Source organism: Coenobita brevimanus, chromosome 13 (genome assembly GCF_032717465.1).
Source record: "Coenobita brevimanus isolate Jiangsu-jjx chromosome 13, ASM3271746v2, whole genome shotgun sequence".
Taxonomy (NCBI): Eukaryota; Metazoa; Arthropoda; class Malacostraca; order Decapoda; family Coenobitidae; genus Coenobita; species Coenobita brevimanus.
In genome coordinates, this window is record NC_136966.1 from 40,083,539 (window position 1) to 40,109,479 (window position 25,941).

Genomic DNA, 25,941 nt, shown 5'->3' on the forward strand with positions numbered 1-25,941 from the left:
CACATTATTTACACATTATTTCCACATTACTCTCCTTTCCCACTTGCACTTTCAGAACTGCTTCTGGCTGCGGTAATCAAAGAAGCAGGTAACACAGAGGCGAACCTGGCACTCAGCGCACTGCCAAGAGGTGTGTTTGTGCTCAGGTGTGCGGCGGGTGGTATGTGCACACACCAGACACCTGCGGATCGCAGCCTTCCTTTTACCTGTGGCAGGCATTAGCTCCAGTCTGTGCCGATCCATATACGCCCTCTGCTCAAGTCGGTTGGGAAGTGTTACTGGATGGCGCCTTGGAGTTGCTGCTGTCACCCTACCATATCTTTCCAGCAGCTGCTGGACACAAGTCCTGGCGAACAACCTCAGGGAGAAGGACTTGGGTGGCTTGACCTTCATCTTGTACAGGATGAAGGCGTTCAGCATCGTCATATCTATGAGATGCAGAAAAACTTTCCTGTACCACCTAGTATTCTTCCTGAGGCAGTCGATCTCACCAATCATCATGTCGGACTTGTCCACCAGCCGCATGTCGATATTGTAGTTTAACACAGCATCAGGTTTCGTCACAGGTTCGCCTGTCCTACGGTCGACCTTCCCACCGTCTGTCATTTCCCCCTTATGTACAGTGGTGAGCATGTGCACGACCCTCTTGTCATGCCACCGTATTGCCAGCATCTTCTCAGACTTGTGTAGGTGCACGTCTCCTCGCTGCGAGTTTCCTGCCTCTGTGAATTTAGGGAAGTGGGCACGATTACTTTTGACAGTGCCGCAGGAGCCAATGCCATGCTCTGAAAGGTATTTGGCAAGTTTCGGTGCTGTATAATAGTTGTCTGTATACAGCACATGATTCCCACCAAAGTACTTTTCAAGGAGCACTTTCACTACACAGCCTGAGAAGCCAAGGGGGTGTGTTTTATCCAGATCGACAGTGCTGGCTGAATAAATGACGAAGTCAAGGATGTACCCCGTCTTACAGTCGCACAGTACAAAGAACTTAATTCCAAAGCGATGGCGTTTGCTTGGAATGTACTGTACAAACCGGAGACATCCTCTGAACAAAACCAAGGATTCGTCAATGACAACCTTCTGAAAGGGGTGGAAGAATGACATAAACTTATCCTTCATTCTGCTCAGAATCTCCCGGATCTTCCAGAGTGGTTCGGTTTGGGAAGGTACATCGTTGTCGGCAAAGTGCAGGTTTCCCATGATGTTCCGGAAGCGATCTCTGGCCATGTACTTATTGAAGGTGGGTGAGGGTAGTAAGGGGTCCATGGACCAGAATTCTTCCAACTCATGCTTCTTGGAGTGTGGCATGAGAAGCATGAGGGCAAAGAACACATACAGCTCCTGCACTTCCAGCATGGACCACTATTGCATCTTGGCTGCACCTGTACCACTTGCAGCACGTTGCGATTCATACCTGTTGGTCTCATCACATATGTGCTGCATGACTTCGTCATCTAGGAAGGCCAAAAGGTAGTCCACACACTCAGCATTATCGTCAAGTGTGAAGGCAGGCTGTACTCCTGAGGAGCTCTCATCAAAAACTAAATGTTCTGGCACAAAATCGGACCCTTCCGTCCACGCGAAGGCATCCAGGATTCCCTGTCGTGCCGGTGTAGGGTGGGTGGTGGTGGTGGGTGGCTGTGAGGCAGATTTACCCCGTTCAAGGTCACTCGCACTGACCCTGGGTTGCCGTACAGCACTAGCAGCCCTTACTCTAGTTCCAACTCTACTTTTACTTGTCCAGGATTTACCTCTTCCTCTACGGCCTGCCTTCATTGTTGATGCTGGTGGTGACTCCGACGATGAAGACTCCGGAGATAACTCAGCAGATGAAGAGGAAGAAATGAGTGAAGTGGGGCTTGGGGAACGGGGAGGTGAATTAACTCGGGACTCATGGCGGGCTGGGTCACGCGGGGCCATTGTTCTGGGGCTAACACGTCGCCTTTTCACTCCCTTCCCAAATTCCTTCCCTTGCTGCACTAACGGCTCCTTTCCCTTGGAGCTAGGGATAACTTCCGACACTGAAGCACTCGTACTAGCACTTTCTGGCACGATTACCTCACCCGGCTCATCACACGATTCACCCGAATCGTCAAAATCACTATCCATCATCATCATGGACAATTCTGCTAGTTCAAGTGCCACTGCAGAGTCACTAAGTCCTTTCCTGCTTCCCTCACGACTTTTTATGGGTGTAGAGGTCACGGGGCCCTTTGCAATGGGCACAGAAGTGGCAGAAATGGCGGGGCGCGAGTGCGACATGGTTTGACCACAGCGGAGGACAAGGAACTAAATGCCGCGGCTTGTCTGAGAAGGCAAGGGTTGACAATGACACTGAGGCTGACAGCTGCTAACTTACATGCTAATAAATTATTGGTAGAAAGTCTCGGCAATACATAAAGAAATAGGTAGTTCCAGGTGAATGTAAATGTCACTTAGGCTTCTCCCTTCCTTCCTGATATATATTTTTATTACAGACATAGATTACAAGGCATAATTCAAAGGGGAAATTACCGTGGTAATGTAGCGAATGAATGCACGTGAGGTGTTGTCAGGTGATAATTAGCCAATTCCCCGTGTATAACACTATCACTTAGCTTATTTTTTTTGGTATATATTATTTTGTATAAGTATAGGGCATAGGGCTTATTTCAATGGATGAAATCTGTGGAAAATTCCGGGGGAGATTTGCTTAGCGCAGCGTGGCCTGGGAGGTGAGAGGACAGGGTAATGGAGGGCAGGTAGGGAGGGGAGTCAGGAAGGGGGGAAAATCGCTAAAATGTCAACAATGAATGGGAGTACAGACGAGATTTGGAGTGCTGACTAGTGTTGGACATTGGAAGTACTGATAGATGATACAAGCCACCACTTGAAAGCCCGGGATAATTCAAAATAACACAGAATCACAAAAGTGACACCCCGTGGTATGATCCATTGCGACCGAGCGTCACGAACGTGATGCCCCGCAGTTAAGGGGTTAAGGAATTGTTGAACATAGAGAATGAAAGTAATGCGAGTATAAATGGCTGGGGAATGGCTGGGAGAAGAAGGAATGTGAGAAAAGAGGAGTAAATCAGTAGGATGGAAGTTGTAGAAGCAATGAAGAAAGTCAAAATGGGGGAAACCCCAGGAATTGATGGAGTGTGTGGTGAAATGCTGAAGCATGGGGGAGAGATTGTAGTAGAATGGATGTGGAAGATGTGCAGATTGGCCTGGGAGGAAGGTAGAGTCCCGGAGGATTGAAAGTCAGGTATAATTATTCCCCTGTACAAAGGATAATGCGAAATTGAAGTGTGTGGTAAGCATAGGGGCATTTGTAACTTCTTACTGTAATAGGAAAAGTATATGGTACAATACTTTTTGACAGAATTAGGGAAATAACAGACGAATTAGTTGGAAAAGCACAGGGAGGTTTTAGGAAGGGAAGAGGTTGTGTAGATCAGATATTCATTCTTAGATCTTTAGTGGAAAAGTTTCTGGAGAAGGGAAAGAAGTTGTATGTGGCCTTCATGGATTTGGAGAAAGTATATGACAGGGCAGATGGACATGGACTGTGGAAAGTATTACGAATATATGGGACAGATGGGAAGTCGTTGAAGGCCATGAAGAGTATGTATGAGGGTGCTGAGGCTGCAGTGTGTGTGGATAGTGAACTGAGTGAATTTTTCTATTTGAAGATTGGATTGAAGTAGGGCTATGTCATGTCTCCGTGGGTGTTCAATCTTTATATGGATAGGGTTACAAAAGAGATACAAGGCAGGGCAGTGGATGTTGGAGTGGCCCTGATGAGAGAGGGCAGTGTTTGGAAACTCCCTGACCAGTTGTGTGCAAAATGATACTGTGTTGTCATGTGAAGATGAAAGGGAGCTGCAAGGCTTGGTGGATGAGTTTGGGAGAAACAGGATCTAAAAGTAAATGTAGGGAAGAGTAAAGTGATGGTCTGTAAAAGAAGTGAAGTAAGTGAATGTACAATGAGGCTGGATGAGGAGGAAGTGGAAAATGTGAGTACGTTTAAGTACTTGGGTAGTGTCATGAGTAACGATGGAAGTTTAGAGGGTGAAGTGCTTGAAAGGGTACAACAAGGAAGAAAGGTTGCTGGTTCCTTGAAAGCAGTGATAAGAAAAAGGGAAGTGAGCATGGATGTAAAAAAGTCATTATGTGACAGTATTGTGATACCAACTCTAACCTATGGAAGTGAAGCTTGGACATTGTTGGAGGGACACAAGTCAAGAGTAAGAGCAGTGGAAATGAGTTATTTGAGGGGAGCATGTGAAGTCACATGGAGAGATAGACTGACAAATGAGGAAGTGAAGGGGCATTGTGGAGTGGATGTGGATGTGATGGGATGCATTAGGAGAAACACACTGAGCTGGTTTGGCCATGTGGAGGATGGAGAGTGGGAGACTGATGAGAAGAGTGTATGTGAGTGAGGTGGTGGGGGGGGGGAGAGGAAGGGGGAGGCCAAGGATGAGATTGAGGGATGGAGTGGAGAGGTATATGAGAGAAGAGGATGTGAGCTGGCAGCACGCCAATGAAATGGCGGGGGAGATGGCGACACAGAGGCGATTTGTTTGTGGCCACCCCTTACGGGATTAAGGCATCTGGCAAAAGATACAGATAGTATACCGTAATTGTAAATGAGTACAAGGGGAAGGGTGATGCCCTCGAAAGAGGATATTTTAGAAGCATAAAGCTTTTAGACTAGATAATGAAGGTAATGGAGAGAGTTCTAGAGGATATGATCTGAAAAAGATTGGCTATTGATGAGATGCAGTTTGGGTTTATGCCAGGCAAAGGGGCCACTGATGCCGTATTCATTGTTTGACAGCTTCAGGAAAAATGTATAGGAAAGAAAAGGGAACTGAACTTTGTTTTTGCAGTTTCAGGAAAAATATATAGGAAAGAAAAGGGAACTGAACTTTGTTTTTGTTGATCTGGAGAAGACTTCCGACAGAATCCCTAGAGAGGTGGTAAAGCGGGCAATGAGAAAGCTTGGGATCGAAGAGTGGCTGGTTTGGATTGATAAGGCCAAGTATGTTGGTTCTCGCACCCAGGCACGGGTGAATAGAGATATGAGTGATGAGTTTTCCAAGAGTGTTGGTGTGCACCAGCGGTCAGTTTTGAGCTCCTTGTTGTTTATCATGGTACTTGAAGCCCTCTCACATGACTTTAGAAATGGACTCCTGTAGGAGATGTTGTATGCTGATGATCTGGTGATGATTGCAGAGACTGAAAGGGAAGCGGAGGAAAGATTTATGAAGTGGAGAGATGGTATGGGGCACAAGGGCTTAAGAGTAAATGCAGATAAAACAAAAATGATGGTATCTAAGGTTGGTGGCAGTACTGTCAAAGAAGTGTGTTATGTACAACAGTTACTGTATACATAAAGATTATAGATAATTTAAAATCTATATTGGGAAGTACTGTATTTAAGTTTGGGGTTCACCGGATTCACACTTCATTTGTGGTTATTCATTGGTTTCCTTTCTGATTTTCGTACTTTTGAACCACTATCTCTTCTTCTCTTGTAAAGTTTCTTTGCTTTTTTATTGTCTTTCAGAGTTTACCTCTAGGCACTCTTGCCCTTCTCGGGCAGTTCAATCCAGACCTCACTGAGGTCACCAAATATGCATCTTACCCTCTCATCCAGTGTTACGTAGTGTCACGTGTTATGATCAGTGATCTCCCTCTTATCATTCATTCCACAGTCCGGTGAACCTCGGTTATCGTGTATATCACTTTCCATGCATGATCAACTTGTATTTTTGTAAATTAAGTTTTGTTTTGTTAATTAAATTAAGATTCAATTTATTTTTATTTTGTTTACCTAATTTTTTTTTTTTTTTAACGTTGATGGTTCCAGAAGTCTCTTAAAAGAAATAAGCACAGTAAAAAAGTACTTTATTGAATTAAAGGACCTGGTACTGAAACCAACAATCGTAACAATGGTGCCGTGACCAGGATGATCGAGGTTTACTGTGACTGTATCACAACTAAATTGTTAAGTGAGCAATGAAGCTGACTCTTAGTAGTGGTATCAGTTAATTGTTTACTTACACCTCATTTTCTTGGTAACATGTGATAATAATACTTTGTTATCTTTGTGAACTCATCATATATCTCCTATAACAATCGCAAACTATAAATTATTTTTGCTCGTCTCTTAAGTAGTTGTTTATCTATCTATCTATCTACTGCCAGACACCATAATCTTGCAAAAGGGTGGCCATTTGACACTGAGTTAGTTGTTTTACAGGGAGGGGCACCAACCCTCCACCAACCCACTTGTTGACACGTAGGCAGCATGTACGGTTTGGTTATATGGTTACCACCCAGCGTTGTAAATGGTTTCTTGGCTTACAGGAAACCATTTGGCTTGTCATTCAATGTAAAGCCACCTGTAATGGAAAGAAAAGGAATGAGAAGTGACAGGAAAGATAGGAGAAATAGGAAGAGAGGAGAGCAGGCACAGAAAAAGAAGTAGGCATCACTACATCAAGTGAGTGGATGATGGTTGCCACCACGCACCACATAGTTGTTCATACAGCTCTTATACAGCTCTTAATTCCTCCCCTAACGTAAAGAAAATTTACAGAAATCACTAAATTAGCTCAAGTGAATTGATAAATTAATAACAATTCATGTCACCAGCTTGTGTACCATCAGATGCACAACTCTTGATTCAAGTGCTGTTTCAAATAGTATTATATCCCATCTCACCAGAATCATTCATTGCTTATCATTCTCATTACTAGCCTTAAACTGATTTCTTCAACGCACTTGTGAGGATGCACTATTCTTTTGATAAGACCTAAAGGCTGTCAACGTATGTAATTACCACACAAGGAGTTTGGAGTTTGTCTTTTGGCTCTTTCCCTGGGGTAGGGTGGTTTTTCAAGAATACTCCCCCAGTATCCCTGCTTGTCGTAAAAGGCGACTAAAAGGGTAGGCGGAGGGTTAGTGCCCCTCCATGGAAAACAACTAACTAAAAAGACAAACAAGAAGCCTCGGACAAGGACTGACCAAAAGATGATGACCAAGGACCGGACAAAGGACATGGTAATCGGAACATGGAATGTACGGGGAGCGAATGATGTGGTAAAAGAGAGAGAGAGAGAGAGATTGTCCAGGTGCTTGAGGGTGTGAAAGTTGATGTATGCAGAATAAATGAAACTCAGTGGAGAGGTGAGAGTGTGAGAGAATGGGAGTATGGATGGGGTATATGTGCAGGAGTAAGTGAGATTGAGAGGGCAAAAGAAGGAGTATGTATAGTTGTGAGTAAAAGATGAAAGAAGAACATAAGAGAGTATGGATCGGTTGGGTCAAGAATTGTGAGGGTAAGATTGAAAGTTGGAATACAAATGTGGGCGATTGTGTGTGTGTATGTGCCAATGCAAGACCGTGCAAGCAGAGTGAGAGAAGAGTTCTGGACAAATGAGGAAGTGTGCATGGAAAAGTTTGGAAGGAATGAGAGAGTGTTTTTGATCGGTGATATGAATGGGAAAGTAGGGAATGTGAAGGTGGATGGAATAGTTGGTGAGTGGGGTGTGCTTGCTGAGATAGATGAGAATGGCAGTGCATTAGTGGACATTTGTGCTGAGAGGGGGTTGGTGATAGCCAATACCCTCTTCAGGCACAAAATGATCTACAGGTATACATGGTGAGTGATGAGAAGGGTGGGTGGTGAACTGAATGAAAGGAAGGCAATGACTGATTATGTGTGTGTGGATGAAAGGATGCGAAGATGTGTAATGGATGCAAGAGCTTATAGAGGTTGGGGAAGTGGACTTCCTGACCACAACATGGTGGTGGCCAGAATCAAGATCCAATTAAGATGGAGAAATAGAAGAAGGGAAGGATGGGAAGAAGGAGTATTTGTATGGAGAGTGGAAAGGTTACAAGACGATGAGAAAAAGGCAGACTATAAGAGAAAAATGGAGGAACGATTGGGCAAATATGAATTGGAGCAGATGGGGGACGAGGAAGGTGTGTGCAGGATATTCACAGAAGAAATATGTGCAGCATGTGATGTGGTGTGTGGGATGAAGAGAAGACAAAGGGGGGGTGCAAGGAACAGTGTGGTGGAATGAAGAGGTGAAACAGGCTGTGGCATAAAAGAAGAACACATACAATGAATGGATGAAAAATAGGGGCGTGGAAGAAGTTGAGAGGCAGAAGACAAAGTTTTATGTAGAAAGAAAGAGAGAGGTGAAAAGATTAGTAAGAGAGAGTAAGAAGAGAGTGGATGAGGAATTTGGAAGGAATTTGAGTGTACAGTGGAGGGACTGTAAGAAAATGTTCTGGAAAGAGGTGAAAAGAGTAAGACAGGGTGGAAGTGAAGTTAGCAGGATAGTGAAAGACAGAAATGGTAGATTACTTGGGAAGAAGGGGAAAAAATTGAGCAAATGGAGAGAACACTTTAAGGAATTGTTGAACATAGAGGATGGAAGTAATGCGAGTATAAGTGGCTGGGGAATGGCTGGGAGAAGGAGGGAGGTAAGAAGACAGGAAGGAATCAGTAGGATAGAAGTTGTGGAAGCAATCAAGAAAGTTAAATTGGGGAAAGCCCCAGGAATTGATGGAGTGTGTGGTGAAATACCGAAGCACGGGGGAGAGATAGTAGTACAATGGATGTGGAAAATGTGCAGATTGGCCTGGGAGGAAGGTAGAGTCCTGGAGGACTGGAAGTCAGGTATAATTATTCCCTTGTACAAAGGAAAAGGGGAAAAAGAAGTGTGTGGTAATCATAGGTGAACTTGTCGTCCTAGTATAATAGGAAAAGTGTATGGTAAGATACTCATTGACAGAGTTAGAGAAAGAACAGAGGAATTAGTTGGAGAAGAACAGGGAGGCTTTAGGAAGGGAAGAGGTTGTGTAGATCAGATATTCATTCTTGGATCTTTAGTGGAAAAGTTTCTAGAGAAGGGAAAGAAGTTGTATGCGGCATTCATGGATTTGGAGAAAGCATATGACAGGGTGGATAGACAAGGATTGTGGAAAGTATTAAGAATATATGGAGTAGATGGGAAGTTGTTGAATGCTGTGAAGAGTATGTATGATGGTGTTAAGGCTGCAGTGCGTATGGATGGTGAACTGAGTGAATTTTTCTATTTGAAGGTTGGGTTGAAACAGGGATGTGTCATGTCTACATGGTTGTTCAATCTGTACATGGATGGGGTAATAAAAGAGGTACAAGGTAGGGTAGTGGATGTTGGAGTGGCCCTGGTGAGAGAGGGTAGTGTCTGGAAACTCCCTGTACTGTTGTTTGTAGATGATACTGTGTTGTTGAGTGAAGACAAAGGAGAGCTGCAAGGCTTGGTGGATGAGTTTGGAAGAGTGTGTAAGAAATGGAATCTAAAGGTGAATGTATGGAAGAGTAAGGTGATGGTCTTTGAGAGAGGTGAAGTCAGTGAATGTACAGCAAGGTTGGATGGTGAGGAATTGGAAAATGTGAGTACGTTTAAGTACTTGGGTAGTGTGATGAGTAGGGATGGAGGTTTGGAGGGTGAAGTGCTTGAAAGGGGTACAGCAGGGAAGAAAGGTTGCTGGTTCCATGAAAGCAGTGATAAGAAGCAGGGAAGTAAGCATGGAAGTAAAAAAGTTACTACATGACAGTATCGTGATACCAACTCTAACATATGGAAGTGAAGCTTGGACGCTGCTGGAAGGACACAAGTCAAGAGTGAGAGCAGTGGAAATGAGTTATTTAAGAGGAGCCTGTGGAGTCACATGGAGAGACAGGCTGATGAATGAGGATATAAAGGAGCGTTGTGGTGTGGATGTAGATGTGATAGGAAGCATTAGGAGGAATACACTGAGGTGGTTTGGCCACGTGGAGAGGATGCAGGGTGAAAGACTGACAAAGAGAGTGTATGTGAGTGAGGTGGAGGAGGGAAGAGGGAGGGGGAGGCCGAGGATGAGATGGAGGGATGAGGTGGAGAGGTATATGAGAGAGGGGTGTGTGAGTTGGGAGCGGGGCAGTGAAATGGTGGGGGATAGGGCGACGTGGAGGCGATTTGTAGTGGCCACCCAGAACGGGATTGAGGCGTCTGGCAATAGATAGATAGACAGATAGATGATTTGACAGAAGAACCAAGCATTGACAAAATATTAAATAACACGCCAAAGAAAGATGACTGGAAGGCTTTAGCAAGACATTACAAAACAGAGGTAGATAAGAACATAAAGAAACAGGATCTGAAAACTTTGGTAATGCAAAATCTAGTCGCTTCCAATATTCTGTCAGCAAGTGCAGTACGAGACAATAGTAAACCATTCGCGAAAAGTGAGGCAGACAAATATAGAGAATATCAGCTAAAAATGATGGCTTAGGAACTGAAAAGGAAAGAGAAAAAATCAAAGTAGAAGAGGGTTAGTGCCTCTCCCCAGAAAACAACTAACTAAAAAGACAAACAAGAAGCCTCGGACAAGGACTGACCGAAAGATGATGACCAAGGACCGCACAAAGGACATGGTAATTGCAACATGGAATGTAAGAGGTGCGAATGATGAGGTGAAAGAGAGAGAGATTGTCCAGGTGCTTGAGGGTGTGAAAGTTGATGTATGTGGAGTAATTGAAACTAAACGGAGAGGTGAGAGTGTGAGAGAATGGGAGTATGGATGGGGTATATGTGCAGGAGCAGGTGAGAATGAGAGCGCAAAAGAAGGAGTGTGTATAGTTGTGAGTAAAAGATGGAAGAAGGACATAAGAGAGTATGGATCAGTTGCGTCAAGAATTGTGTGGGTAAGACTGAGAGTTGGAATACAAATGTGGGCGATTGTGTGTGTGTGTGTATACGCCAACACAAGATCATGCAAGCAGAGTGAGAGAAGAGTTCTGGACAAATGTGGAAGTATGCATGGAAAAGTTTGGAAGGAATGACAGAGTGTTTTTGATCGGTGATATGAATGGTAAAGTAAGGAATGTGAAGGTGGATGGAATAGTTGGTGAGTGGGGTGTGCCTGCTGAGATAAATGAGAATGGCAGTGCGTTAGTGGACATTTGTGCTGGGAGGGGGTTGGTGATAGCCAATACCCTCTTCAGGCACAAAATGATCCACAGGTATACATGGCAAGTGATGAGACGGGTGGGTGGTGAACTGAATGAAAGGAAGGCAATGATTAATTATGTGTGTGTGGATGAAAGGATGCGAAGATATGTAATGGATGCAAGAGCTTATAGAGGTTGGGGGAGTGGACTTTCTGACCACTACTTCGTGGTGGCCAGAATCAAGATCCAAATAAGATGGAGAAATTGAAGGAGGGAAGGACGGGAAGAAGGAGTATTTGCAAGGAGAGTGGAAAGGTTACAAGAGGATGAGAAAAAGACAGAATATGTGAGAGAAGTGGTGGAATGATTGGGCAAATATGAATTGGAGCAGATGGGGGACGTGGAAGGTGTGTGCAGGATATTCCCAGAAGAAATACAGTATGTGCAGCATGTGATGTGGTGTGTGGGATGAAGAGAAGACAGAGGGGGGTGCAAGGAATAGCGTGGTGGAATGAAGAGGTGAGACAGGCTGTGGCACAAAAGAAGAAAGCATACATTGAATGAATGAGAAATAGAGGCGTGGGAGAAGTTGAGAGGCGGAAGAGAGAGTTATATGTGAAAGAAAGAGAGAGGTGAAAAGATTAGTAAGAGGAAGTAAGAAGAGAGTGGATGAGGAATTTGGAAGGAATCTGAGTGTAAAGTGGAGGGACTGTAAGAAAATTTCCTGGAATGAGGTGAAGAGAGTAAGACAGGGTGGAAGTGAAGTTAGCAGGGGAGTGAAAGATAAAAATGGTAGATTACTAGTGGAGAAGGGAGAAAAGTGAGCAGATGGAGAGAACACTTTAAGGATTTGTTGAACATAGAGGATGGAAGTGATGCAAGTATAAGTGGCTGGGGAATGGCTGGGAGAAGGAAGGTAGAAATCAGTAGGATAGAAGTTGTGAAAGCAATGAAGAAAGTTTGGGGAAAGCCCCAGGAATTGATGGAGTGTGTGGTGAAATACTGAAACATGGGGGAGAGATAGTAGTAGAATGGATGTGGAAGATGTGCAGAATGGCCTGGGAGGAAGGTAGAGTTCCGGAGGATTGGAAGTCAGGTATAATTATTCCCCTGTACAAAGGAAAAGGGGAAAAAGAAGTGTGTGGTAATCATGGGGGCATTTGTGTTCTTAGTATAATAGGATACTTATTGACATAGTCAGAGGAAGAACAGAGGAATTAGTTGGAGAAGAACAGGGAGGTTTTAGGAAGGGAAGAGGTTGTGTAGATCAGATATTCATTCTTAGATCATTAGTGGAAAAGTTTCTAGAGAAGGAAATGAAGTTGTATGTAACTTTCATGGAACTGGAGAAAGCATATGACAGGGTGGATAGACAAGGATTGTGGAAAGAATTAAGAATATATGGAGTAGATGGGAAGTTGTTGATTGCTATGAAGAGTATGTACAATGGTGCTAAGGCTGCAGAGCGTGTGGATGGTGAACTGAGTGAATTTTTCTCTTTGAAGGTTGGGTTGAAACAGGGATGTGTCATGTCTCCATGGTTGTTCAATCTGTAAATGGATGGGGTTTACTGAACTTCAGCTTTGTCTTGTTAATATGGAAGGCTATCAAGTTCTCAGTAAAGATAACTTGGATTTGCTAAAAAGCTGTCATGCTCGTTGCAGGGTCTTCAATTCTAAATTTACCTGGCCCCTCATGTTCTTCATGGTATTGTCAAAGACTGAGTTGTTCTCAAGCTTATAAAAATCCTTTTAAGACTTATTCAAAGCTTTTTTTCATTTCTGTGCATTTAGCTTGATGAAGAACCCCATCCATGGACTCTGATCAGATCCTAACACCTGGTTTACTTTCTTCAGTATGGGTCCCAACTTCAAAGCTCAGTAATGAAGAACACAGTCTTCTTGTCACATAAATTTAGAATAAGTTTATGAACTTTAACCACCTCAATCTTCCCCACCGCTAGGGAATTGTCATTATGGAAATCATGTAGGTTCGTGGGTACTTTGGGTCAACCTCTAGGATAAAACTGTTTTCTGAGTTGTTAGGAGCGAATGATGAGTTGAAAGAGAGAGAGAGATTGTCCAGGTGCTTGACGGTGCGAAAGTGGATGTATGTGGAATTGCTGAAACAAAATGGAGAGGAGAAAGTGTGAGAGAATGGTAGTATGGATGGGGTATATGTGCAGGAGTAGGTGAGAATGATAGCGCAAAGCAAGGAGTATGTATAGTTGTGAGTAAAAGATGGAAGAGGAGCATAATACAGTATGGATCAGTCGGGTCAAGGATTGTGTGGGTAAAGTTGAAAGTTGGAATAAAAATGTGGGCAATTGTGTGTGTGTATGCGCCAACGCAAGACCGTGCAAGCAGAGGGAGAGAAGAGTTCTGGACAAATGTAGAAGTGTGCATGGAAAAGTTTGGAAGGAATGAGAGAGTGTTTTTGATCGGTGATATGAATGGGAAAGTAGGGAATGTGAAGGTGGATGGAATAGTTGGTGAGTGGGGTGTGCCTGCTGAGATAGATGACAATGGCGGTGCGTTAGTGGACATTTGTGCTGGGAGGGGGTTGGTGATAGCCAATACCCTCTTCAGGCATAAAATGATCCACAGGTATACATGGCGACTGATGAGAAGGGTGGGTGGTGAACTGAATGAAAGGAAGGCAATGATTGATTATGTGTGTGTGGATGAAAGGATGCGAAGATGTGTAATGGATGCAAGAGTTTATAGAGGTTGGGAGAGTGGACTTTCTGACCACTACTTGGTGGTGGCCAGAATTAGAATTCAAGTAAGTTGGAGGAATAGAAGAAGGGAAAGACGAGAGGAAGGAGTAGTTGCAAGGAGAGTGGAAAGGTTACAAGAGGATGTGAAAAAGGCAAAGTATAAGAGAGAAGTGGAGGAACGATTGGGCAAATATGAATTGGAGCAGATGGGAGAAGTGGAAGGTGTGTGTAGGATATTTACAGAAGAAATATGTGTAGCATGTGATGTGGTGTGTGGAAGGAAGAGAAGACAGAGGGGGGTGCAAGGAACAGCATGGTGGACTGAAGAGGTGAAACAGGCTGTGGCATAAAAGAAGAAAGCATACAATGAATGGATGAAAAATAGGGGCGTGTAAGAAGTTGAGAGGCGGAAAACAGAGTTATATGTAGAAAGAAAGAGAGAGGTGAAAAGATTAGTAAGAGAGATAAGAAGAGAGTTGATGAGGAATTTGGAAGGAATTTGAGTGTAAAGTGGAGGGACTGTAAGAATATGTTCTGGAAAGAGGTGAAAATAGTAAGACAGGGTGGAACTGAAGTTAGCAGGGGAGTGAAAGATAAAAATGGTAGATTACTAGTGGAGAAGGGAGAAAAAGTGAGCAGATGGAGAGAACACTTTAAGGAATTGCTGAACATAGAGGATGGAATTAATGTGAGTATAAATGGCTGGGGAATGGCTGGGAGAAGGAGGGAGGTGAGAAGACAGGAAAAAATAAGTAGGATAGAAGTTGTGGAAGCAATGAAGAAAGTTAAATCGGGGAAAGCCCCAAGAATTGATGGAGTGTGTGGTGAAATGCTGAAGCATGGGGGAGAGATAGTAGTAGAATGGATGTGGAAGATGTGCAGATTGGCCTGGGAGGAAGGTAGAGTCCCGGAGGATTGGAAGTCAGGTATAATTATTCCCTTGTACAAAGGAAACAGAGAAAAAGAAGTGTATGGTTATCATAGGGGCATTTGTCTTCTTAGTATAATAGGAAAAGTGTATGGTAGGATACTTATTGACAGAGTTAGAGAAAGAACAGAGAAATCAGTTAGAGAAGAACAGGGAGGCTTTAGGAAGGGAAGAGTTTGTGTAGATCAGATATTCATTCTTAGATCTTTAGTGGAAAAGTTTCTAGAGAAGGGAAAGAAGTTGTATGCAGCTTTCATGGATTTGGAGAAAGCATATGACAGGGTGGATAGACAAGGATTGTGGAAAGTGTTAAGAATATATGGAGTAGATGGGAAGTTGTTGAATGCTGTGAAGAGTATGTACGATGATGCGAAGGCTGCAGTGTGTGTGGATGGTGAACTAAGTGAATTTTTCTCTTTGAAAGTTGGGTTGAAACAGGGATGTGTCATGTCTCCATGGTTGTTCAATCTGTAAATGGATGGGGTAATAAAAGAGGTACAAGGTAGGGTAGTGGATGTTGGAGTGGCCCTGGTGAGAGAGGATAGTGTTTGGAAACTCCCTGTACTGTTGTTTGCAGATGATACTGTGTTGTTGAGTGAAGACGAAGGGGAGCTGCAAGGCTTGGTGGATGAGTTTGGGAGAGTGTGTAAGAAACGGAATCTAAAAGTGAATGTAGGGAAGAGTAAAGTGATGGTCTTTGAGAGAGGTGAAGTCAGTAAATGTACAGCGAGGTTGGATGGTGAGGAATTGGAAAATGTGAGTACGTTTAAGTACTTGGGTAGTGTGATGAGTAAGGATGGAGGTTTGGAGGGTGAAGTGCTTGAAAGGGTACAGCAGGGAAGAAAGGTTGCTGGTTCTTTGAAAGCAGTGATAAGAAACAGGGAAGTGAGCATGGAAGTGAAAAAGTTACTACATGACAGTATTGTGCTACCAACTCTAACGTACGGAAGTGAAACTTGGACGTTGTTGGAAGGACACAAGTCAAGAGTGAGAGCAGTGGAAATGAGTTATTTAAGAGAAGCCTCTGGAGTCACATGGAGAGACAGGCTGACGAATGAAGATATAAAGGAGCATTGTGGTGTGGATATGGATGTGATAGGAAGCGTTAGGAGGAACACACTGAGGTGGTTTGGCCATGTGGAGAGGATGGAGGGTGAAAGACTGACAAAGAGAGTGTATGTGAGTGAGGTGGATGGGGGAAAAGGGAGGGGGAGGCCGAGGATGAGGCTGAGGATGAGATGGAGGGATGGGGTGGAGAGGTATATGAGAGAGGGGTGTGTGAGTTGGGAGCAGGGCAGTGAAATGGCGGGGGACAGGGCGACTTGGAGGCGATTTGTTTGTGGCCACCCCAAACAGGATTGAGGCGTCTGGCAATAGATAGATAGATAGATTTTCTATCTCTTCCAACCCCTTGAAGCTGCTTGTGGGTGGGTAGTGAGACACTGGCTAGTCAAAGAGATTATTGGTGTCATAGTAGGCATTAAAGATGCCAGGCTTTATTATACTGAATTCATCCATAACAGGATAATTTGCCGTAGTGAATCTAAATCAAATTTAGTTCAACTGTGTGCTTGAGCAGGGCATCCCATATTGACCCAGACAATGAAGTACTGAATGGCATCCAACCTGTATGTCTTCACACAAATACCTCTGAAGTTCTCAAACACATCAGTCAGCAACAGAGTATTTATTACCAGATACAGCACATGGTAGTCTTTGAACAATCAGCAATGGAATGTCTTCCACAGCCAATGTTATAATGCATTAATTTCTTGCTCCACCATGTTGACAGTTACATTATATCCTAATGTTTTATGTTTAATAGTAATGTGACCATGAGTGTTACGTATGAGGTCAGCCTGAGATGTAACTGCCAGATAAGAATGACAGATGGAGGGGTGGAAGGGTTGGGAGCTGGGTTAAAGATGGGTGCAGTTCATTTTGTCCCCCCCCTCTCCTCTTCCCTGGTTATACAGGGGCAGCAACGGTCAAGCAGGGCAGTACTCCCATGGTGGATGGAAAGCTGCTGACAGGGAGAGATGGAACTCCCATTTCATAAACCCTCGGTACTAGCTTCTGACCATCCCCCTTTACTGAACTTTTTCAGTGTTTTAGCAACACAGAGAGTAGGTCAGTATGCTCTCCAGTACAAGATCCTCTAACTGTCAACACCAAACTACATGAGCATTACACAATACTCTTCCTACTCAAATTTTACTAAAAGTGGTGTCATATCACCAAGCCTTGGAAACCCCAGGGAGGAGGCCATCAAAGCCCCCACCATCTGCCCCTCTCCCAGTGATGACCATGCGACATGTCTAAAACCACAGTCTGACTCACTTCTTCGTTTTTGCAACATTCGTGGTATTTCCTCTAACCTTCTCTCTGTTGAACACCACCTGTCCTCCTCTAAACCTCACCTCTTCAGACCTGAAACTCAACTGTCTGAGACAACTGACAGCAAACCCTTCTCTGAATCCTCATACTTTCTCTATACTCATTTCAAAGCCAAAGGTGGCTGTTGTGTATATGTACACAACAACATACCTTGCTCTCGTGTTCCTGAGCTTCAATCTTCTGAATTCTCTATTCTCTGGCTTTTGCTTTCCTGTCACTCTCTAACTAAATATATTTGTGCTGATTACATCCCCTAATTCTACTGACTACAAAAAATTCTTAGATTACCTTACTTCTAAGGTGGAACACATCCTATCAATCTCTACTTTCTCTGAAATCTCCACTCTAGGAGACTTCAATGTTCACCATCACCTTTGGCTCTCCTCTCCTTTCACTGATCCACCTGGTGAACAAGCCTACATCTTTTCTATCCTTAATGACCTAGAGCAGCTTGTACACTGTAAGAGTAAGCAACTGGGTGTTGGAAGCTGGTGCATCTGAGAACATCCTGAATTAGGCTGTGAAAAGCAGACCCCTTGCAATTCTACTGGAAAAACAGTTTTTTCTGTAAACGGTGTGAGGGTAACATTGGGCAACACACACAAAGGAAACCCTCTACCTGTGCCCTGAAAGATTGTATGAGAGGTTAGAGATCAACTGCAATCCATAGGGGTAGCATCGAAGCTCCTCAATAAAGCATCCAATGGGGATTTTTTTTTTAATCACCTGAAATCCTGACAGTAAAACTACGGGCCTACACAGCACCCTACCTGTATCCCTGACCACCTTGGACTGAGTCCCAACATACCTGATCTCTTCCTTACAACTAATTTTCTGCTTAAGCTGCTAATCTTTCCTCTCCGTTGGGCTCCTCCGATCACAACCTTATCACCTCAACTTGTCCTATCACTCCAGTAAGGCCTGTAGACCCTCCCAAGAAGCGCTAGTTGTGGCACTTTGGAGCTGTTGATTTGCAGGGCCTCAGGCAGTACTTCTTTGACTTTTCCCTGGAATGATTAATGCTCCCATGGTCAAGAGCCATCTGAATGTGCATTGCGCATTACGAAGGTGCATACATTCCTTTCTCATTTCCTCTGACTAATGCAAAAAAAAACTTAGTTTAATCACGCTTGTTCTAGGGCTATCCACAACAAGGAGAAGGCCTACAAAAGGTACTGGAGCCAACTCACCCGTGAATCTCATCTCTTTTATGTTTCTGTCTGGAATCATGCAAAGTTTGTTCTTCATTCTGCTAAATATAATATCATTCATACTAAATGTTCTCAACTCTCCAACTCGAATTCTTCCCGCTCCTTCTGCCACCTTGACAAAAACCTTTCTAACAACTTTCCCTCATCATCCTTTCCTCTTCTTTTCCACTCTGATGGCTCTGTGGTTATTTTTTCTACTGATAAAGCAGAAGTCTTCGCTCAGCTTTTCTCTTCCAACTCCAACTTAGATGATTCCAAAGCTGTTCCACTGTCACTTCCCCCCTCTGACTTCCTGATGGCTGACATTAAAATTTCTTCAACTGATGTGCTGTGGGCTTGCACAGTAGGCGTGATCACAATGCGGGTATCGCATTGGAAACGAGTGACCAAAATCATAACCACAAAATTCACAATGCACGAGTTTAGCCCACAATATGCGAGGCAGAGGTAAGGAATGGCCCAAAACCGCTTTTTCCCCCGACTACGTACCTCCACTCCTGCACGATGCACCCATCATGACATCAGCAGCACAACCTGTACCAAGTTTCAAGGACGTAATGTTGGCAGACATACGAGAGGTGCACACTGCTGCCGAGGAACAGCCTCCCCTGGAAGTGTTGCATTGTGCAGATGAGGCTGACACTAAGCCTCAGGCCAGGCAGAGTCAAGAAGAGGAGACTAATGCGACGGAGGGCGGCATAGAACCATCTATGTCAAAGATAAGCAAGATCCCTGCGGCAGTGAATAAGCTCAAAGAAGAACTGAAGGAACAGGAAATCTGCCAGCAAAGAGCAGAGGAGGTTTTCATTAATATCGACAAAGCCTTCCATTTCTACACAGACAGGCACAGGCAAAAATATTAACAGAAGGAAGCAGATGCTCATAACAAGTTACACATGGTGGCCTCAAGAAAGTGAAAGTGAAGAACCAGCTACATCATCTGATCCAGTTCCTGTAGAGGAAGAAGGGGATGCAATGTCAGTTGTGTCAACACTGGACTTCCAGGGGTTTTTGGCCGAAGTGACTGAGTTAGAGGTTCGTTGGGAAGGTGCTCAAGAGGAGTCTAGTTATAAGGAGGAAAGTGTTGGTGCAGTGGGTGGTGCGGCTGCCGGTGCGGCAGGGTCACTCTAAGTGTGTTGCCGCACCTCGGAACCCCTGCTATTTATATCCATCAGGCCTGTCGTCTACTGTTTTTAAGGTGACTGACCATATTTTTGTTATTTTAGCTACATTATATCTGTAGTATATGTCTTAAAGATTTTCCTTTTATCATGATTCTAATGTTAAAAAAATATCAAGGTTTGAGTGGGTCCCACCCACAGGTTATTTTTTCAATAAAATTATGCATTCACAGTGCGGGAAGTCACAATGCGCCAGGTCATGGACTACCCATCCACTCGCGTACTGTGTGAGCCCACTGTATTTTCTGCCATCCCTGGCCTCAATACTAAAAAGGGATATGGGCCTGACGGGGTCCCTCCTCCTGTCCAGAACTGTTTTTCTGAGCTTACACCATGCCTAGGTAAACTCTTTTGCCTTTGTCTACCAACTTGTACTCTTCCTTATCGCTGGATGTTTGCTGTCAATCAGCCTGTCCCAAAGATGGGAGACCATTCTCAGCCCTCTAACTATTGCTCAACTGCTGTAACATCCTGTGTTTCAAAAGTTTCTGAGTCTATTTTTAACAAACAATTTTTAAAGCATCTTTCCTATCACAACCTAGTTTCTGATTATCAGTATGGGTTCCACCAGGGTCACTCCACTGGCAATCTTCTCACCAACCTCTCAGACTCCTGGTCACCTTCTTTTCAGGACTTTGGCGAAAGCTTTGCCATTGCGCTTGACATCTCAAGGCATTCGATCGAATCTGGCATAAATCTTTAAATTCCAAACTGCCCTCTTACAGTTTCTATCCTTCTATCTGTGCCTTCATCTCTAGCTTCCTTTCTGGTTGTTCTACAGCTGCTGTTATAGATGGCCACCATTCTTCTCCTTGAGCTATCAACAGTGGAATTCCTCAGTGCTCTGTCCTATCATCAACACTCTTCCTTTTATTCATGAATGACCTTCTAAGCTGTACATCTAACTCTATTCATTCATACACTGATGACTCTACCCTTCAACTTTCCATTCACTTCCCACAGCGTCCATCTCAGCAGTTACTTCAACAAAGGATGAGGCTATGGCACACAATGTCTGACTTGGCTCCTATCTCTGACTGGGGTAAAAGTAATCTTGTTTTTAATGCATCAAATACTCAGTTCTTATATCTATCAACCCAACAAAATCTTTCACAGGGGTACCCTCTAATTTTAAACAATATCCAGCTCAATCCTGCATCACCTTTAAACATACTTGGGGATTCATTCTCTTGGCATTTATCTTGGAAAGAACATAATACTTCTATTGTAAAATCTGCTTCCAAGAGATCAGGTGTGCTAAGCTGATTTGTGCCTTCTTTACCCCTGCATGGTTGTTGACTTTATACATGGGTTTTATTCATCCCTGTGCAGAGTACAACTCTCACATGTGGGGCGGCTCCCCATATACAGATCTTCTCAACAAGACAGAGTCAAAGACTTCTTGTATCAGTAACTCTTCTCAACAAGGCGGAGTCAAAGACTTTTCGTATTAGTAACTCTCCTCCTTTTACTGGCCCCCTTCAACCTCTGTCTCTCTCCCACACTGTTGCATCTTTACCTCTTTTGTGTCAATATTTCAATGACCACTGCTTGCCTAAACTGTCTGCTCACATCCCTCCACTACTACGGTGTGTGTATTCCATCTGTTTAGCAAAAAACTCTCATCTCTTTTCTGTCCAACTCTCAAATGCAAGAGTTAACTGTTACTCCCAGTCCTTCATGTATGCAACAGGTCAACTCTGGAACTGTCTCCCTCTGTCTCTATTTCCTCCTGCCTATGGTTTCTAGTCTTTCAAATGCAGTGTGTCCAGGCATATCAAAATGAACAGATCTTGAATTTCGCTCTCTGTTATCTTGCTTTTGTCTTTTCTTGGAGGGAATAATCTTGTGGCTCCTGGCCTTGGGTCCCCTTTTCCTTGCATAAAAAAAAAAAAAAAAAAGGGGGGGATTGGGGACATCCCTGAGCAGAAATCAGTGCTCGTGAGCGTACGGGATCAATACTGTATTGTACAGTATTTTATGTTTGATTTTAATCATTTACTCATAGATAATATTGTAGAAAAGTATTTAGGATAGAGGGTTGAGACTTATTACTTAGGGTAGTGACACATTACCCAGCTCAACCGTAAATGGATTGTTGACAGAGGATACCGACGCATTATCCAATGTTCTGCAATATCCTGCGTGGGGATTGGCTGAATTATACCGGATAATTGACAATTTACTGTACCTTCGTCTAAAAATAGTTGGAACACTAAAACATCCTCATGCCCATCTCTTTCTGAGTAGTACCAAAACTGAGTAGATGAGACTACCCACTGTGAGTATCCATTGGTTTGACTGGGTTGAGTAGCATGTAAAATATGGGGATGATCAAGCCCCAACCAAAAGGAAGGATGGTCTCAGAACATTGCATTACATACAGCTACTGTACACGACCTGTGAAATGGGCTATCGACTAACCTTTACCAGCCCCAAATTCCACGTAGCAGGTGCGAGCGTGTGAGGTGTCAAGGAGGCCAACGTTCTGCAAGTGACCAAGAAGTGAGGAGTTCTGGGCCAGGTGCCTCAGGCCACCAGGTATGCTGCTCTCGGCTACCCCAGGTGCTGCTGCCAACACTGTGTCATGGTGCAGCACTGACATATCTATGGCACCCACAAGCTCTGACAAGAGGAAATGCCATCATCGTCATCAATATTATCACCATTATCAGTCATCATCATCATCATTAATATTATACTCATCATCATCATCACTGTGACAGAATGGGAGTATCGATGAGGTATATGCACAGGAGTGAGAACAAGAGGGTAAAAGGAGTATGTATTGTTGTGTGCAAAAGATGGAAGGAGAATATACAAGAGTATGGAACCGTTGGCTCAAGGACTGTGTGGGTAAGATCGAAAGTTGGATTACAAATGTGGGCAACTGTGTGCGTGCATAGCCAATGCAAGATTGTGCATGTAGAGTGAAAGAAGAGTTCTGGATAAATGTGGAAGGCATGGAAAAGTTTGAAAGGAATGAGAGAGTGTTTTTGACTGGAGATATGAATAGAAAAGAAGGGAATATGAAGGTGGATGGGGTAGTTGGTGAGTGTGGTGTGCTTGCAGAAGATGATGAGAATGGCAATGCTCTAGTGGACATTTGTGCAGGGAGGGGGTTGGTGATAGCCAATAGCCTTTTTACACACAAAATGATACACAGGTATACATGGTGAGTGATGAGAAGGGTGAGTGGTGCGCTGAATGAAAGGAAGGCAATGATTCATTATGTGTGTGTGGATGATAGAATTAGGAGGTGCGTAATGGATGCAAGAGTATATAGAGGTTGAGGGAGTGGACTATCTGACCATCAACAGAATCAAGATCCAAATGAAATGGAGAAACAGAAGATAGGAAGGACAGGAGGAAGTATTCATACAAGAAAGATGGAAAGTTACAAGAGGATGTAAAGAAGGCAGAATACAAGAGGGAATTGGAGAAGCAATTGGGAAAATGTGGATTGGGGCTGATAGGGGATGTTGAAGATGTGTGCAAGATATTCACAGAAGAAATCTGTGCTGCATGTGAGGTGGTATGTGGGGTGAAGAGAAGACAAAAGGGGGTGCAGGGAACAATATGGTGGAATGAAGAGGTGAGAGAGGCTGTGGCACAAAAGAAGAAAGCATCTAGTGAGTGGATAAGAGATGGGTGTGGAAGATGTTGAGAGACGGAAAAGTGAGTCATATGTAGAGAGGAAGGGATTAATCCCCGAGCTAGACCTCATCAGATCATATAGCCCTGCTAGGGTTACAGGAAAGCGCTACCCCTCTCAGCACAGCAGCCACCGGGCGGGGAGCAAACTCGCAACCTCACGATTACGAGCCCAACACCTTACCTCCGAGCTACCACGCTCCCCTATATGTAGAGAGAAGAGAGGTGAAAAGATTAGTAAGAGAAAGTAAGAAGAGAGTGGATGAGGAATTTGGAAGAAATTTGAATGTAAAGTGGAGGGACTGTAAGAAAATGTCCTGGAAAGAGGTAAAGACAGTCTGACAGGGTGCCAAAGAAATTAGTTGGGGAGTGAATTACAAAAATGTCAGATTACTAGTGGAGAAGGAAGAAAAAGTGAGCAGATGGAGAGAACACTTTAAGGAATTGTTGAACATAAAGAATGAACGTAATGTGAGTGTAAGTGGTTGGGGAATGACTGGGAGATAGAGGAATGTGAAAAGAGAGGAAGAAATCAATTAGATGGAAGTTGTGGAAGCAATGAAGAAAGTTAGAATAGGGACAGTCCAAGGAATTGATGAAGTGTGTGGTGAAATGCCGATGTATGGGGGACAGATAGTAGTAGAATGTGTATGGAAGATGTGGAGACTGACCTAGGAGAAAGGTAGTGTCCCGGAGGATTGAAAGTCAGGTATAATTATTCCCATGTACAATGTAAAAGGGGAAAAAAAAAGTATGTGGTAATCATAGGGGCATTTGTCTTCTTAGTGTAACAGGAAAAGTATATGGTAGGATACTTATAGACAGAGTTAGAGAAATAACAAAGGAATTAGTTGGAGAAGAATAGGGAGGTTTTAGGAAGGGAAGAGGTTGTGTAGATTACATATTCATTCTCAGATCTTTAGTGGAAAAGTTTCTAAAGAAGAGAAAGAAGTTGTCTGCAGCTGTCATGGATTTGGAGAAAGCATATGACAGGGTGGATAGACAAGGACTGTGGAAAGAAGAATATATGGAGTAAATGGGAAGTTGTTGAATGCCGTGAAAAGTATGTATGAGGGTACTAAGGCTGCAGCGCATGTGGATACTGAACTAAGTGAATTTTTCTATCTGAAGGTTTGATTGAAACAAGGACGTGTAATGTCTCCATGGATGTTCAATCTGTACATGGCTGGGGCTATAAAGAAATACAAAGTAGGGCAGTGGACGTTGGAGTGGCCCTAATGAGAGAGGGCAGTGTGTGGAAACTCCCTGTACTGTTGTTTTCAGATGATACGGTGTTGTTAAGTGAAGATGAAAGGGAGCTGCAAGGCTTGATGGATGAGTTTGGGAGAGTGTGTATGAAATGGGATCTAAAGGTAAATGTAGGGATGAGTAAAGTTATGATCTTCGAGAGAAGTGAAGTCAGTAAGTGAACAGTAGGTTGGATGAGAAGGAAATGCAAATTGTGAGTGCATTTAAGTACTTAGGTAGTGTGATAAGAATGGATGGAAGTTTAGAGGGTGAAGTGTTTGAAGGGGTACAAGGACGAAAGGTTGCTGGTTCCTTGAAAGCAGTGATAAGAAACAGGGAAGTGAGCATGGAAGTGAAAAAGTTACTACATGACAGTATTGTGATACCAACTCTAACATATGGAAGTGAAGCCTCGACCTTGTTGGAGGGACAGAAGTCAAGAGTGAGAGCAGTGGAAATGAGTTATCTGAGACGAGCATGTGGAGTCACATGGAGAGACAGACTGACAAATAAGGAAGTGAAGGAGTATTGTGGTGTGGATGTGGATGTGACAGGAAGCGTTGGGAGAAACACTGAGGTGGTTTGGCCATGTGGAGAAGATGGAGAATGAGAGACTAATAAGGCGAGTGTATGTGAGTGAGGTGGAGGGTGGGAGAGGGAGAGGGAGACCGAGGATGAGATGGAGGGATAGAGTGGAAAGGTATAGGAGAGAGGGGGGTGTGAGCTGGAAGTACAGCAATGAAATGATGGGGGACAGGGCGACATGGAGGCAATTTGTTTGTGGCCACCCCTTACGGGATTAAGTCATCTGGCAATAGATAGATAGATAGATAGATAGATAGATAGTAATGGATGCAAGAGGATACAGATGTTGGAGGAGTGGACTTTCTGACCACCACTTGGTGGTGAAAGTCAAAGTTCAAATGAAATGGAGGAGTAAGAGAACGGAACAACAGGAGAAAGTAGTCCGTACAAAGAGGGTAAAAAGGTTGCAAAAGGATGGGAAAAAGGAGGAATATAACAGAAACGTGAAGGAGCAACTGGGTAAACATTATTTGGAGCAGATAGGGGAGATGGAAGGTGTGTGCAAGATATTTGCAGAAGAAGTCTGTGCAGCATGTGAGGTGGTGTGTGAGGTGAAGAGAAGATGAAAGAGGATGCAAGGAACAGCATGGTGGAATGAAGAGATAAGACAAGCTGTGGTGCAAAAGAAGAAAGCATATAGTGAGTGGATGAGAAACAGGAGCGTGGAGGAAATTGAGAAAGATGAGAAAGTGATAAGTAGAGAGGAAGAGAGAGGTGAAAAGATCAATAAGAAAGAGAGTAAGAAGAGAGTGGATGAGAAATTTGGAAGGAATTTGAGTGTAAAGTGGAGAGAATGTAAGAAAATGTTCTGGAAAGAAGTAAAGAGAGTTAGACAAGGTGATAAATAAGTAAATAAGCAAGTGAATGATAAAAATAGAAGATTGCTAGTGGAGAAGGGAGAAAAAGAGAGCAGATGGAGAGAACAATTCCAGGAATTGCTAAGCATGGTGAATGAAAGTAATGCAAGTATACATGGTTGCGGAATGGCTGGGAAAAGGAGGAAGGTGAGAGGAGAGGAAGAAATA

General features: G+C 43.6%; 1 protein-coding gene across 1 annotated transcript in view; it reads right to left on the bottom strand.

Moving 5' to 3' along the window:
• LOC145414186 (tRNA:m(4)X modification enzyme TRM13 homolog) overlaps positions 1-25,941 on the bottom strand; it is a 382,509-nt gene that overhangs the window by 243,805 nt on the left and 112,763 nt on the right. The window contains exon 5 of the mRNA XM_080283763.1: positions 21,854-22,054. Within this exon, the coding sequence (XP_080139889.1) occupies positions 21,854-22,054 (201 nt within the window). The remainder of the gene's footprint in view (positions 1-21,853; positions 22,055-25,941) is intronic.